Source organism: Archocentrus centrarchus, chromosome 3, assembly GCF_007364275.1.
Source record: "Archocentrus centrarchus isolate MPI-CPG fArcCen1 chromosome 3, fArcCen1, whole genome shotgun sequence".
Classification (NCBI taxonomy): Eukaryota; Metazoa; Chordata; class Actinopteri; order Cichliformes; family Cichlidae; genus Archocentrus; species Archocentrus centrarchus.
The window spans coordinates 17,756,801-17,773,020 of record NC_044348.1 but is presented as its reverse complement, the minus strand read 5'-3'; the positions used below and the strand labels follow the sequence as shown (position 1 = coordinate 17,773,020).

Sequence of the window (16,220 nt, the reverse complement as noted above, 5' to 3'; positions counted from 1 at the left end):
ATTAATTAAAGCCTAAGCAGAGTGAATTGTGAAGAGTTTCCCTAAAACTTAATTTAATACCCCTTTTAGCTTCAGAGCATCTCTAATCATTTGGTCGTCATTCTCCATGCTTTATCTGAGCTGGGGCGGTTAATACCATTTCTACATAAATCCATCCTAAAAGAAAAGCTATAACCAGTGAATTCATGATGAGTGTTTAAAACTGAAGAAATGCTAGAATTAATTTTCAAGTGAACATGTTCCAAGGAAGTTTAATCTCAAGCAAATAGAAGAGATGCTTAATGCCAGATTTATCTGCTGGCTGCGGCCTTTCTGCAGTCCACAAGCACAGACATGACTTGTACTGAAAGCATAAAATCTGTGTTGCATGTTTATTTTTCACCATAAACACACACCTACACCTTAAAACAGTCCCTCATTTGCTTGTCCGGCATCTATAACTGGGGCTTTATTTTCATAGCTGAGGCAGCCAGTCCACATTGACTACCGGTGACATCACAGAGAAGTTTTGGCTCTCTGCTTTTTAGGAGGAGCTTTGCTCATGCTCAGAAATTTAAACGCAGCCAACAAGTATGTTCACAATTACATTTAGTTTTATTTTGTATACTGTTGTTTCCTTTAAGTGAAAGAAATTTTCAGACAAGCTCTGGACTGACAGTGTCAAAAAAAAAGCTGCAGCTCTTAGGGTGGTGAAGGATTTAAAAATCTTGTATTGAAAGTGTTTGAAGTGGGTTTTGAATTACTGAAAAGCTTTTAATATTTGCAAAACTGTTTTTATGTCTTATAATTGTAGCTCATGGCATTTATTTATTCTGCTTTGTAATAAAACACAGTTTCGGGAGTAGATTTATTGTTATATAATCCTGCTTTTCCAGACAATTGTTTTTGTATTAGTTTGATTTTCTTTTTTTTTTCTGTTGTTTTTTTTTTTTTGTTTGTTTGTTTTTTTGTGGATGGGGGGACCAGTTTTCCTCTGAATTGTAATTATTTTCTGCAACAAATTCAGAGAACAAAAGCAGGAAAGTAGTAATGAAAACAGCGCAGCCCATCAAAGGAGATCCTGTTTGTACTATTCTATGCTTTTAAGTACTGAAAAAGAGATGTGTTAGAAGAATATGGACTGTCAGACATGTTGACAGAAGCAAGAGAGTAATGGAAAGAGAATGAGGGGGACAGTAAGGGAAAGCCCAGTGTGTTGTTTTAACCGGCAGTTGTGTCATGTGCGGTAATGGAGTGGCGACAGCTGTCTCTACGTATGCCCCCCTCTTCCTCAGCTGTTGCCCTGCCCCATGGACAGCTGTTCCCCCAAGACACACACGCGCGCGCATACACAACCAGGCTGCAAAAGGCCCTGTTTATTCGCCAGTGGGTGAAGGAAGGTGGCTGTGACTCAGCTGATGAGGATGACGGTGATGGGTCTCTTGACCCATTTCCAGTATAGCATGCCACACCTGAATGCTACAACGATGTGACAAGTTCCAAAAAAAAAAAGACATAAAAGAAAATATTGACCAATTCAGTGTTTATTTGTATTAAGAGAATTCATATTATATAGATGAAATATATAAAACACTTGTGCCAAATATATACATCTGGGATTATAGGAACTTGATATAATTTCACTAATTATTTGTACTTAATGTGCTTCTGGGGTTAGAAAAAGAACGATACCCTGAAATTGGCCCAAAATTTGGCTAGTTGTTGATGTAAGTTGCAAAATCCATTCATCATTAGGATTGCACCAATATACAGCACATTACTCAAGGCTGGTTTGTTCAATTAGCCTTCTCCGGTGCTCTTGGGGACCAGAGCTTCAGGCTAATTTTTCATAGCCGCCAGCCAGCAGAGGCTTATGTGAAGTTCCTGTCTCACTCACCTGGGAGAAAGCTGAGGCAGAACAGAGACTTTTTCATTTCCTCCTCCAAAGTCACTTTTAATAGTCTGTTAATTAAAGTCGGCTTTTCCAAGGCTGTGTGTGCATATGTGTGTGTAGAAGCATGAAAACTCATAAGACCACAGAAGTTTAGTTAGACATTTCATTGGGATGATTTAATGGAAGTTCCCTGAGCTTGAGAGGTGTGATTTTTCTAGTGTTTGTCAAAAATATACATCAGGTGGTTATTGCCAGTGCAGTTTCACCACTTTTAAAAGCTATAGAGTTAAATTCAGTGGTTTATTATGCACTTAGTCTGACTATATAGGCCTGATATAGTAAAATTGAGGGAATAAAAACACTCCCATCACTCTGCTCACAGTGGGGACCTCTACACCGCTCTGCATGCTGTAGCTTTGAAGTGACTCTTTACATTAAGAATAAAAAAATCATCAGCATTCTTCAGGCCCCTCTGCCTTCATCCATTACTGGTTATTTTAAGAACTGGAGATCAGTACAGTAAATGAATTTCTAGAATCAAACTAATGGAGGGATAACAGAAACAAAGTCTCCTTGTGTAGACTGTGCAGCAGTGTGCACCGTTTACAAGGATGTGGGCTGGGTTTGGCATCCTTACACCATAATAGACACCAGAAGAGCTTGGAAAGACTACGGACACCCTATCCTACTCTGTAACTGACCTGGAATAGTTCATTATTGTCAAAGTCCATTAAGGTTATTTAATTGTAGTGTAATGCATTACCTCTTGTTGCACATGGCAGGCACTACTTGGATAATTGTGCTTCAGAAAAAGGAAAGAAATAAATGTTGTACTGTAGCTGGAAATGTGATGAGCAGATGTGGATTCCTTTTCTTTAATTTACACCAGATCAAATCAGCTTGATTTGCTTTCCTGTACTGGCCTGTAGATTCAATTTTTGGCTCAGATAAACCTCGAAAAACTCACTGTGCCAAAGATAAATTATAATCTCCCCTGTGCAGATTATCTTGGATATCTCCATATTTAGATCATGCACATAGATCAATGCACAGTTCTTTATTTAGAGCAAAGAGAAAGAAAGTGCCAAATTAGATTTGGCTTTATGGAACAAATTAGTGAAATATTCAGACTCATATATTTACAGATGTGAAGTCTGTAAATTACATCAAGAGAGCTGACTTTACTGCCACCGTGTCAAAGAGGTGTTCCACTGACTAAAAACAAAAGTGAAAGATATCCCAGGAAATGATCTTTCTTCAAAAGCCGTGATGAAGTCCAACAAGAAACCACGCCAAATTTTGGATTACTTGTACTTGATGTGTTTGCATGTTTCTGGAATAAAATTAGATGTGAGTAAAACCTAGACATGAGCGTGATATTTTTCTGTGCTCACATTGTTCTCATGCTTATTAATGTGCAGATGCAGTGTTCATTTCAGGGTGGAAGTGGGAGTTAGTCAAACCCTCTGTTGGCTCGTGTGTCAGGATGCAGTCCAGCCATCAGGAAGTGATGCAGTTAAGCTCTAAAAGATAAAAATATCTCACATAGAACAACAAGAGACCAGAAAATCAGGATGTCAGTGTGTTATGGCGGCGTGTTATTGTGTGTGTCAGTCAGCTTTTTTGTGTTGGTGTACCAGGATGTGGGCTTTTGGCCAAGTTCATATGAAACTAAATCAGATCATTGTTAACACTGACCTTCACTTTGTCCCTCCTCAGGTACCAACCAGTGGCCCCGTGCTAGTGGACAGACCCCCTCCTCTCCAAACTATGAGAACTCCCTTCACTCACTGGTAAGCTCTCTGTCCACCTCCATCTTTCAGTGAGAGGAGGATATGATGGATGCTCGCTTTAGATAAGCTGCCCATGAAGGACTGAGCTAGCATTACAGGGAGATTCCTGTCTGACAAATGTTTTTTTCTGAGGAAGGTGGGGGTAGAGGGATAACCAAACTGAACAATACCTGTCCCTCGGGGCTTGCCATCTGTCCTCCACTCTGTGGGCCGGGACTGGGATGACAGTTGGGGGATGGGTTTAGTTATGGGGGGCTGGTGTGGGGATGGCAGCTGTTCGCTGAACTGCTTCTCCAGAATTCCTTCGCTGCCGTACGGCCAGAGCTGAAGATCAGATTTCATCCAGCCTGCTACCTGATGCACATGTCATGTGTTTACATATTCTGCTGGGAGATTATTTCAGGGGTAAAAGTACTTAAACAAACGTACTATAAAAAAGCACAAAACTCTTTACATGATAACTAAAGATAGCATAATATTTATGTCCTGTATGTCCTCTGCTGGTTTGCAGTACATCTTAAACTGGTATTCTGTGAGTTATATCCTACTTGATGATAACCGATACCATATCAGTGGTGCCTCATGACACAACAAAAAAATAGGTTTTTTTGCTGCAAGCTGGGAAGCATACATCCAGATTTAATATATAGGATCTGATATTTAGCATTTTCTGAAAAATCTATATTTAACCTGACAGAGGTGTGTCTTAAGAATTCCCAAACATTTCTGAACCATTTCGGCTTGTAAGTAGTTAAAAAAAAAAATCTATGGCAGTTTTTTATTGAACGAATAATCCAACTGGCAGTCAGTGAGGGGAAATGTTCATTTGTAGTCAGCAATGTTCAAAAGTGTGTTGAAATGAAATCATGGAGCACAGTCCTCTGGTAGTTAAGACAAAACTACTCGGAACATTGGAAAGTCCCAGAGAGCTCTCGGAAATGGTGATGAAGCTCCTTGAGGATTACGAACAAAATGACTAATTTTGTTGGTGGACTGGGCTGTGAACGGTAGTTTCATTCGTTTGAGACGACATTTTAAAAAACAGCAGACTTTGATAATCCACAAAGCACACACAGCTGGATGAAATGAACATAAGAAGGCAGCACAATTACACATAGTTGTTACCAAGAACATTATTTATTCCAGCACATAAAACAACAAAACACAAAAGCGGCTGGTGTAAAATTGTAAACTTGTGTGCGATGTAGTAATGCAGAAAATGTGACCATTGCTGTGTTAGGGGTTGGTAAATGCGCAGACAGCAAACCATTTTTATCTTTACAAAGTGAGTCGTCAGCAGCCGTGTGCTTCCTTCTAAATCCTGCCTCTTTTTGTCTATGTGTCTTCACGAAAACAGTCTCTACCCACAGCGTGTTTGTAGTATTTATAGATTCTGATCTTTTTATTCTTAATTCTGTCTTATTCTTATTTGACTTTGCCAGAAAAACAGAGTTCATCAGCAGTTACATGAGCATCTCCAGGATGCCATGTCTTTCTTAAAGGATGTCTGCGAGGTACTCTTCAGATAGAGTCTTCACCCATTACGTGTTCCATACATCGTTTTGTTTTTTTGCACAAGTTCGACTACATTCTTCACAGTGAAATGCACTTTCATTTATTACTACTTATGTTGCCTTATTGTCATGTTATGTTTTTTTTTTTTTTTCTGTAGCCATACCAGCTTGCAGTAATCAGCTTAGGTGCAGATGACAATGAAATTAAGTGGTTGCAGTGCCTCTCTTCATTTTAAAAACAAATTAGAACATATGTTGACTTCTGCAACTCAAGCTGAAATGGCTCATTTGATCTTGCATTTGAATTGCCTTCTTTATCTTTAGTTTTTTTTCTTTCTCACCATACAATCAGCATTTTCAATTTTTGTCCTAATGTGCTTATACTAAGCTGCTCTGTCCTCCTTTTCCTCCCTTCTTCCTCTCCCTAACCCTTCATTTCTCAATCCCTTTGGTCCTCCCAGTCTCGAATGGAGGATCGTCTGGACAGATTGGATGATGCAATCCTTGTTCTGAGGAACCACGCAGTGGGCTCCACCGCCAGTCTGCCCAGCGACATACACAGTCTGCTGGGACAGGCACAAAATGGGCCAATAACAGCCATTGGACCAAATTTTCCTGCCTCTGCATTGGTTCCAAGTCGGACTGTAGCGATGGTATGATAACTTCATATAAGTATTTATTTATTCCTGTATGATATCCAAACTACACCACATAAAACACCTCAGCCACCTGCTCAAAACAGGAGAGCTTTGAGACGTTTTCCACAAGTGCACAGTTGAATTTATACCGGCATATTTTCCATAAGTGTAATGGCTGGCCGAAGGCTCACCCTCCTCTTGAGAGTGGCTGTATACACAAGGGTGAAGGAGAAATGAGGAAAACAGGCACAAAGAAGTGAAGCTGTGCTTTGGTGAAGGACGTGTTTGTGTGTTGTGCTCCTTCTAGAGTTAAACTCGAAGCCTCTTGAGAAACAGGGGAATGCAGGTCTCGGTATAAATCATGATGTGTTCACCCATCCTCCATCCGAGGTATTTGATTTTACAGAGCCAGGAGATTTGAACACATCTGCAGTGGAAATTAAAATGGGATGACTCGTCCAACTGTAATCTGGAGGTGTTTGGAAAAAATTTGGGACACGCACATTAAAACTGACTCAATTTTAATGTGGGAAGAAGTTTAAATTACTTTTATGTAAGATCGATGATGGAAGGAAAAGTTTGACAGTAAAAGATGAAACAGCAGCTGATGAGTTTTATGATTTGGTCACAGATTTAGAGTTGTGGTACTCCAATAAATCATGCTGGCTTTATAAAAGCAAACATTTTAATTAATTTATTTACATTTATTTTTGTATCTGTCTATAGGAAACAGTACTTTTTGATTTTGACATTTATAACTCAATTAAAATATGAATACTTTTTTTTAAATGAATCAGATCGATATATTTGTTTTATTTATTTTTCCAACTAACACATATTTTAATTATTAACTGCAGACAGTAAAATGTCATAAATTAGTAAAATAGTTAGTGAAATATCAAATTACTATCATGCAGAAAGGCAAATCGGTACAATCTGAAGAATGTGATTTTTGTTTGTAAATTGATTATTCACCAGTTATTAAATATTTGCTGATTATCCTTCTGTGAATGGACTCATTGTTTACATTTTTTCCTCTAAACAAACACAAACACACATTTTTAGTAAAGTATTTTCTGCTGCTGTCAGTTTGATGGAGCCTAAAAGAAAGAATGAAAAGATGCATTTCTTCTTTATTATGTTATGCAGACTGACATTTTAGTGTTTGTTCCTCACTTCTGTTTTCTTGGCAGGATCGTTGAAGCTGAGCTCTCTTATAGAAATTCATTCATACTAAACGCAGTTTTGGTTTTTGTTTGTTTTAAGGTGGTATTTTTGTTGTTGGTCGTTTTCACTCTGACGCTGAGGCTGTTGGGTAGCTTGCTTTGTCCCTTAACAAGAATTTTACTGTGGTTGTCAGAAGAGCTCAGTTTGATGTATTTGTTACAGAGAGCTGGGTTGTGGCAGTGATGTTGACTGACTGCGACTGTGAGATAGAACATACTGTGTCTGCACTAACACAGCACTTCCTGTGTGGGAAGAGGTCCCTTCAGACAGGGCTCAACAGCCTCGACACAGCACAGCCACAGGCTTTTTACTCCGGCTGTCACCCCGCCCTCTACCCCCTTCCACCCCTTTTCATCACTTCTTTTTAACAACCCAGGAAATCTGAATCGTTGGAAACGTGTGTCTGAACCCGCAGCCTCCACCCAAATAGAGGTCCTCAGCTGTATGGTAATCAGGCCCAGCCATGAAAATGGCAGCGTTCTTTTCTCGCCAGAGCCCCAACCTCACTCCTCCTCCTCCAGACAAAGAGTTGTTTGGACACCTGTTGAGAGCACAGCAAAGATTAGCGTAGCGCTGGGGAAGGGGAGGATCTCGGAGTGGTGAGGTTAACAGAGGCCAACAGTGACTGGGGATCACATTCCAGAGGAAAAGAGGGAGACACTCTCCACCCTTAGTGATGATTTCTCCGCCTTTTCTCAGTCCTTTAAAAAGGAAATCAAATAGCTTGAGACCATGTGGTAAAGGAGGGGCTTTGTGGCACAATGTGGTGGGAGTTGACCATTTTTATGTTATGAATGTGAACAAAATAACAAGGAGATAGTCAGACTTTGGAGTGGGTTTAGCTTGACTTTGTTTGAAACTGAGCACAGAAGGATTATTCTCCTTGTAGACATGAGACACAGACGAGTCCTCAGTTGTGGTTACAGAGCGGGTAGCCTGAGAATGTCACAGCAGTTAGCAGTGACACTATTGCTGCTTTTTTATTTGTGTATATTTTCTGCCTTTCATTATGCATTATAATGTTGGTGTGGAGAGAATCTCCAAAGCACCCGCAGGTGTTGGTAATGACAGACTTGAATGGGTGATTAAATGCAGAACTTGTCCCATGCTCTTATTACAGTTTTTAATAGACACTTTTTATTTTAAAAGCATTAAAAAAATGTTAAACGTGTAAAAGCACTTTTTTTTTTTTAATCATCACCCACTGTGGAGGGCTCACCAATAATTACAAATAGGTATAACTAAGGTTCCTCTTTTTGTTTAAAACTGTGGGATTTTCCATTTTAGGCTCTTCTTCTGTTTTATTTTTATGAACAGTCTCCAGCGAGTGTCTGCCTGCTTCCTTTCTTCTCATGTCCTTCCTCTCTGTGTTGCAGCAGGGTGGTGACGATGCTGCCAGCCTGAACAACAGCCATGGAGGCCTGCCCAGCGCCGGCTCTGCATCCAGCACAGAACTCAATCACCAAGTGGAAACATTCAGAGGTCAGATCCATCATGCCATCTTACCAAGTCATTGTGCGCCCCACACCCCACGAATCAACATATGTATGACGCCTTACCTCTACGTTTGCTTTACTAATAACAGGTCTTACTTCAGGCCTACCCGGGCAGGTTCCCACAACCCTGGAGCTGAAGGTGGAGAAACAGGACAAGGATGAGATGCTCGACAGCATCTCCACCGATAACAAGTCTGATGACGAGAGCGACAAGAGAGATATGAAGACACCCAGAGCAGGCCCACGCACAAGGTGAGAACCTTTCAGTATGAAAACAAATGAAATATTTTTCAGAAGTGAACATAGGCTTGGTGGCACAGTGTGAGGAAAAATAAGAATTATTAAAGAACCAGGCCAAGTCTTGCCGACCAGGATATTTTAAGAAGATGGCAGAAAGGTAGGATAAGGCTGTTGTCTCCCATATATGACAATAATCTGTGCAGGTAGTGGAAAACTACCAGCGTAATGAAGTCAAAATCTAATTTACTTTTTCTGTCATTAATTGATTTAAAATAGGAGGACATTTATTTTACAAATTTCAGTGTTTGTCATTCTTTTTGTCAATCAGTTTTGTCAATTTGACTCTTGTGAATCACACATTCTCATCAGACAAGTGACTACATATACTGCATTTCCTCAGAAAACCTGCAGCCAGTTAAAAGCCAGGTCTCTGATAATGGCCGGGACACAAACAAACAGTGACCACCCCTAAATAGAGGATGGGGTGAAAACAATCCTGCCAGACTGTCAGTTTTTTTGGCATTACTGCAAATGTTTCACAAACATGCACTCTTAAGAAGCAACAGATTTTGCTAGATGCTGAGAAGGCACGGCTTATAATCCTTTAATTTTAAACAGTTACGCAGTTTGTATCGCAGCATCCCGTGGGGCAGTTTGGAGGTCTGTTTGTCAAAGCTTGTGGATGTTAACTAAAATGTTGTTTTAGTTTTGTTCTTTTATGGTTACAGTTTATGTCTTATTGACTGTCATGTTAGATTCGTGCAGCTGGTTTGAAGACCTCAAATTACAAATATATTGTAAAGGTTATTGGTTACTGTTGTTTAAGAAGTGTTAGACAGTAATTTATTAAGCGCAAATGAAAGCATGAGGTTTGAGGTTTTATTACATGAATATGATTCAAACAAAGACACTTGGATGTTAAGGTGCGCCTCTAATGTAAGCCTGCATGCAAATGAAGTTTATTATTATTCAGTTATTATTTGAGAAAATATGGTAACAGGTAGTTTCTCTTATATCTCTTTCTCTTGTCAGATTTAATCGTTTTTAATATAATTTTTTATTTTCAATCAGAGTCAGGGACCTCTGTTAGTCATATCTATTAAGTTGTGCTTTTCCCTTTAAAACAGTCTTGGCTGCGAGCTGATGTCTTCTCTCTGCTGCAGTATCACTGAAGACGAGGATCTGAATCCCGAGCAGAAGGCTGAACGAGAGCGTGAGAGGAGGATGGCTAACAATGCTCGCGAACGCCTGAGGGTGCGAGACATCAACGAAGCCTTCAAGGAGCTGGGTCGCATGTGCCAGCTGCACCTGAAAAGCGAGAAGCCCCAGACTAAGCTGCTCATCCTCCATCAGGCTGTGGCCGTCATACTTAGCTTGGAGCAGCAAGTCAGAGGTCAGTGTTGTGGCGCTGCTGCGGCAATTAACTTGGAATGCTACATCACATCGAATCAGCGCTGACTCTTAAAAACACTGTGTGTTTTCGCACGATATTCCTGCAGGTGGTAATTTAATTTCAGTGTCACATCCAAGGAGGATACTGTACATGTGGAGTTATGAAAAGAAAAACTAGGGAACACTTCACTTCACGGCGTTATCAGAATATCACAGACAGTAAAGAAACTGCAGGGAATTTATTCGGTTCAGCTATGATAATACAACTGTTTCCCTGTAGTGTTGTATTTATAGATACTAAAGGTTAGTAATGATAAAAGATATAAGGGTAAAAAAAAAAACAAAATAATCTGTTTCTCTGAACCCACAGAGCGAAATCTGAACCCCAAAGCAGCCTGCCTTAAGAGAAGGGAGGAAGAAAAAGTATCTGGGGGCTCCAGTGATGCCCAGCCAGCCCACACAGGAGTCCATGCAGGCCTGACCGACACACCCAACCCCATGGGCCACCTCTGAGTACGAGACAGGTACTCTCAGATCTAACTGCAACCCAGCCATCCATTATTTTCAGAATGACTTAGAATGTTACAATCTTTTTCTCTAACAATTGATTAATCACTTAGTTCATGTCAGGATATCCTCTTTTCTTTTTTGATCTACATTTTGCATTGATAACATGGTCATCGCTTTCATCCTGCGTTTCAGGGCTTTTCCTGGTTTAATTGATGTTTAATGATTACATAGAGCAGCATGACAAACCTTTTTTTTTATGTTTCCTAAAATGTCAAAACTTTGATACTAACATGCAAATACCAGATTTCATTTATTCATCTTTATTTTCTCTTAATTTTTAACTTGAAGATATCAAACTGTTGAATTATTGTTGTTCAGTAATGATGCAAATAGACTAATAGTCACTAAATGATTAAACTTTTGATTAAAAACACCACTAGTTTTACCAGAAACTATCGATCAGTCCCAAACCATACAGCATTAAAGAGTTTAAGTCACCAGCCATAACTATGAGGGCAAATTTTGCTGGCATGCGTGGCTGTGCTGAGCGGGGTTTTCCCCTCACGGCTGAGAGGTTGTTTAACAAGGTTTTGGGGTAAAATATTGTGCTATTTATTTGCAGTTTATGCGTCAGAAATGTAGTTCTTGAGGTATCTGCAGACAGTGAAGCTGAGATAACAAACTTGAGAAATATCGGAAAGTCCGGTTGTTCTTGGTGGCGTCACTGCTTGGCTGGGAATCTGCATCTTTGGCAGTTTTTTCACATACTGCGTCACAGTTTAGTAAGGCACTAAGTCTGTGTTACCTCACTTAACAGAAGTGTGTGCATTCACTCTTATTTCTGGCCATTTGATCAACAAAACTGTGTTTTATGTTTCAATAAATGAACCCCTTTTTTTTTTTTTTTTTTTTTTTAGTCTTAGTCCTGGTGATTTTTCCCTTTGGAGGGAGGTCAAAAACTTATTGTGTACTTATTGGTAATTCGTCTGTTAGATATAGAAAAATGTCCATCACAAATGTCTTACAGCAGTTACTTAATGTCTGATCAGCCGGTTTGACTGTAACTGACTACTGGAGTGAGAAGACAGACTTGTTTTTTTTTAAATAAATATGTAAAACAGCAGGACTTTAATCACTGGTCGTGGTTTCTAAGCTAAAATTCAGCCAGCCTCAGCTCAGGCCCTTTGATGTGCACCTCTAATCAGTGTTATTTCTTTCCTTCCTCTCCCCAGATCAGAGCGATGCAGATCATTTCTGTCCCGTCTGAGTCGGTGACCTTGCTTCCCAGTGACAGACAGGACTCACAGTTTGTGACACCAATTGGAGGAGACAGACCACTTGAAGCAAAACGACGAGTCTAACACAGTCCAATCCTAAGATTGAAGTAGAGCCAAGCGTCCAGCTCCCTGCGACCAGATTCCATCTGCAAATTTCTCCCCCACAAGAAAAATCTTCAGCACATATCACTGTCTGCAAGAAGTGTGTTGCTTCTGAACAATCAGAGACTTCTCAATCTCCTCCAACCGTATGTGGAAATTGCCTTGTGCCTAATCTAAATTGACGAATGCATTGTAACAGCAATTGTTTTTGTTTGTCTGTTTCTTTTTTTTTTTTTTCCTATTTATTATGTTATTGAGCTATAAAGTGTATGTCTAAAGGGAAAGTTAGGTAAATTCAAAGAGAAGCTTTTCAGTCGATCTATAGTTTGCCAACGTCGTTAAACCTGAGCACTCCACCCTGGGAAAGCTTTGAGTCTGATGGAAAAATACTAGAGATTAATTTATTGGCCAGTTTAGAGTGATATTTATACCCAACTGAAAATCACTATGAGCTGTTAGCTGAAAGACAAAAGCACCCCATTTAAAAAATTTTTAAAAAAGATTATATATTATTTATATTATTGTTTTCCTCTTTCTGCCACTAGCCGCATGTAAAACCAAAACTACCTATGTTTGTTTCTGAGCAGTTTAGACCCGTTTCTGTGCTACTGACCAGCAGATAACAGGTCCGGCTACAATAGCGTCGACGATATCGGAGGTGACACACAAACGGCAAACTGTAGCTTTACTGAAAGCTCAGATTTAGGGTTTTTTTGTTTTGTTTTTTTTTCCCAGTAGTGAGCAGTGAAAATACAGAGAGCAAACTTTTTGCAAACCTTAGCATTCCCTGCATATTTTAGTGTCTTAACTAAAGGAAGAGGGGATTTCAGCACCTTTCATTCCTTTGCCATATAGTGTTAAACGTAAGCAGTGACATATTTTTGCAAATTCTTCCTCCTGACGTCAGCACAGAAGTGGCTTGTTTTTTTTTGTTAGTTATTTTGTTTCTGTTTTCTGCCACCAGCTAATCGGAGATCACTTAATGAAGACGTTTTTAAAAAAGAAAAAAAAAAAAAAAAAAAACAAACGACGACCACAGTTTCTCCTGGCCTGATGAACATATCGATTTTCTTTCTGTTAATATCTTGAGACATTAAATTCTAATAAGCGCAGTTACTCTGAGTAAAATTTAGTTATGCTTACTTGTTGTAACAAGTCCTTTCTGTCCAGCATTATAATTTCCAGTTTCAGTCAGCAGAGAAAACCTATAAGTTATTTCCAATGAGGTTTTGATGGAAGCTGTGCTATACTCAGTACAGTAAAGCAGACTAAGCATTTCATGGATTATTCTGAGTATCATTGAATTGTAGCATGATGATGATGATGATGATGAACAAAAGCAGGATTTTTTTTTTTGTTTTTTGTTTTTTTTTTATGTTCCAAGACATCGGTCATGGCTTTATTTCTTTTCTCCCTATCAGTGTGCATGCTTTACGTTTCTCCTTTTATTGAGTCTTTGGTCTTAAGACTTGCTTTATATTCCATTTATTTCTTTGTATATTGTGTTCTGTCATTATTTACACCTTAAACAAGACTGCCGCAGTCAGACTGAGTATTCTGTACAATAAAGGGACTTCAATTAGAATGAAGAATGCCACAACATGAGTTTACATTAAATATGATTTAACAACTTCATTTTAGTGAAGACAAAGACCTGATCAGTTATTGTGTGTTCTCTGACTGAATGGGGCATCGTTCATCATTTCAGTATTCATGATCCTGTATTCATGTTGGCACACTTCAAGGGTATAATGTATGTCACTTCCGGCTCTCTTCCCCTCATTTCTTTTTTAAATTCCCCATTCTTCCTGTATTTCTTTGCTCCTCTGTTTGCCAAGTTAGACTTTGCTGTATCCCCAGATGCTTTCCCTTGTATAATATATGAAAAAAAAAAGAAAATCAAAAGAAAAAAAAACATTTGGCTTATTTTTCACTGTAGTTAGTCTTTTATACAATAATAATGTAAGAATATTTCTTGAATTCTAAATATTACTCTTTCTAGATTTTTGAAAGCAAAAGTTTTGAGTAAAAAGTTTCTTACTTTATTTTACTATATTAGATAGTAAAATGTACGGTTATTTACCATAACCTGTCCATTATTACAAGAAATTTACAAAATGGCATCTCAAGATCACAGCTGAACTGCTGCTCGTAGTTTAGTTCTTAAAAAGACTTCGTACGAGCTCCAGATTCCTAAAAGTGCGATCTCCATCTTATTCCTCAGTCTCCGTTGTTGATCAATTTAAAAAAAAAAAAAAAAAAGAGAGAAAGAAAAGATTTGTTCTTGTGTCAAATAAAAGGTGTTGATGCACATCGAAAAACTGCGGCAACAAGAATTTGAATTTTCTGTCTTTTTCAACAGAAAAACACGATGTATATAACATTTATGTTGCAATAAATGTGCCATCTTTTTTTAAACTCAATTGTATGTGCATTTATTTCTCTCATTTCCTCTCCATATTTACATTTTTTCACCTCTCCATGATCTTGATTGTGTTACAATGCACAGGAAGGATGAGCTCGGAAACAATGGAGTTAAATTAGACTTCCTTATTGTTTTTGTTTTTTGTTTTTATTTTGAGACATTTCTACAGTGGATTTAGGCCAAATGAGTGTTTTATAGTATGTAACTCTTTTTTGAAAGTAATACCAGTGGACCATTGTAGTCTGTATGAAAAGTACTATGAATATATGTTTCTATTTTTAATAAAGTGTGATAGCAGCGTACTGTACATGGGCTGTGCTCCTACTTTTTTTTATACTTATATTTACGCGTATAGAGACAGTTCGTCATCCCAGCCACAAAAAAGGGGAATGCATGATACTTAAATAATATTTGAATAACTTTGGTATATATTTGACATTAAAGAAATGACATAAAAACCACCCAGCACTGAATACAGTGCTGAAATTAAACTTCCACAGCCATATTGAAAAGTACAAACCTAAACAGTTTTTTAATAAATGGTTTTGGTGAAAGTGGCTCTCTGTTACCTGCTGCACTCAATCTGCTACTTGTGCTGTGACTGAAGCTAATGAATCCCAAAAGCGTTGTGAAAATGCTGCTCCGAACCTGGAGGACTATTGTGCTGTAAATCTCAGGGCCCGTACATCTGCACAGAATTATCTTCATGCAGATGTAAGCATGGAGAGCACTCATCACATCCTGAGAGGTCTGATCTCGATTCATTCGTCTGACTGAGGTGACACTCAGAGCAAAAGTGCTGACTGCCGTTCCGTCTGCGGTGAGCTCAGTGATGCACCGTAAATCATAACGGTGGCCTTTCAGTGTTCCTTGCAGGGATAAACGGAGCATGTGAGTGTGCTGGGCTCTGGCGGTGGTGGTTGTGCATGTTTTCTGTAGGAGTGGGACCACCATGTCTGAAGGCTGACTTCCTGTCATGGCTGCTGGCTGAGCCAGCTGACAGAAAGTCCTTGGCTCGCATCCTTGAATCTCAACCAAAGAGCCTGCTGCTCCTCCTGCTCTAACAGTAAGATCATCCGCCTCTCTGCTACTTTCAGGATGCATGCTGCACTGAACAGGCCTCTTGTCTTCTGTTTCAGTTTCTAATCTCAGCTCTTTAAGATTCAAGGCTTTTTGGACATTTCAACATAGTGAGGAGAACAGGATATTATGTGCAGAGACTTCACAAAGACACAAAGCAAGTAGTTAACTGTCAATAACAGAAGTTTAGGGCACTAAATAATAGTAATAAAACAAATACTTTCAGATGCTCTGAGGACCACAAAGTGACTGTTAAATGGACAAAACCAAGGCAGTGCAATAGTAAAAGGTTACTTTTACTTAAATGCCCACATTTAAAGCATTAATGGCTGCTTCTGGACAAAGGGGGAAAAAAAAGCAGTTCTTGTTTTATATTAAGAAATTCGTTAAAAAAAAAAAAGCTTGAGGGTTCTGAATTGGACACAAGACTGATAACTTCTATCGTTTGTCTTTTTAGTATCAAATTCCCTCAATGAAGTATTCAGGGAAAATGTGTCCATGAGGACCAGTAAGTCAAAGTGAAGCTTGATAAAGTTTACCTTTGTATCCTCTGTTATTTCGTCTCTATGATCTACCTGAAAGTTTTCCACCCACTGAAACCTGCCAGATGTTCACTGATGTCATGGTTATGGTATATCTACATGCTAAAATCT

The 16,220-nt window shown here is 39.0% G+C and overlaps 1 protein-coding gene across 6 annotated transcripts in view; it reads left to right on the top strand.

The window, feature by feature from the left end:
• The window catches only part of tcf12 (transcription factor 12), a 95,939-nt gene extending 81,459 nt beyond the window's left edge, over window positions 1–14,480 (top strand). For 2 of the 6 annotated variants that reach the window (XM_030719628.1, XM_030719660.1), the window contains 8 exons: window positions 3,593–3,666; window positions 5,109–5,180; window positions 5,642–5,833; window positions 8,422–8,527; window positions 8,631–8,793; window positions 9,945–10,174; window positions 10,544–10,697; window positions 11,916–14,480. In XM_030719628.1, coding sequence (XP_030575488.1) covers window positions 3,593–3,666; window positions 5,109–5,180; window positions 5,642–5,833; window positions 8,422–8,527; window positions 8,631–8,793; window positions 9,945–10,174; window positions 10,544–10,686 — 980 coding nt within the window. In that variant the 3' untranslated portion in view covers window positions 10,687–10,697; window positions 11,916–14,480. The remainder of the gene's footprint in view (window positions 1–3,592; window positions 3,667–5,108; window positions 5,181–5,641; window positions 5,834–8,421; window positions 8,528–8,630; window positions 8,794–9,944; window positions 10,175–10,543; window positions 10,698–11,915) is intronic. The other 4 variants (XM_030719646.1, XM_030719671.1, XM_030719636.1 and 1 more) reach the window with 3 other exon arrangements.
• Window positions 14,481–16,220: the final 1,740 nt, after the last annotated feature.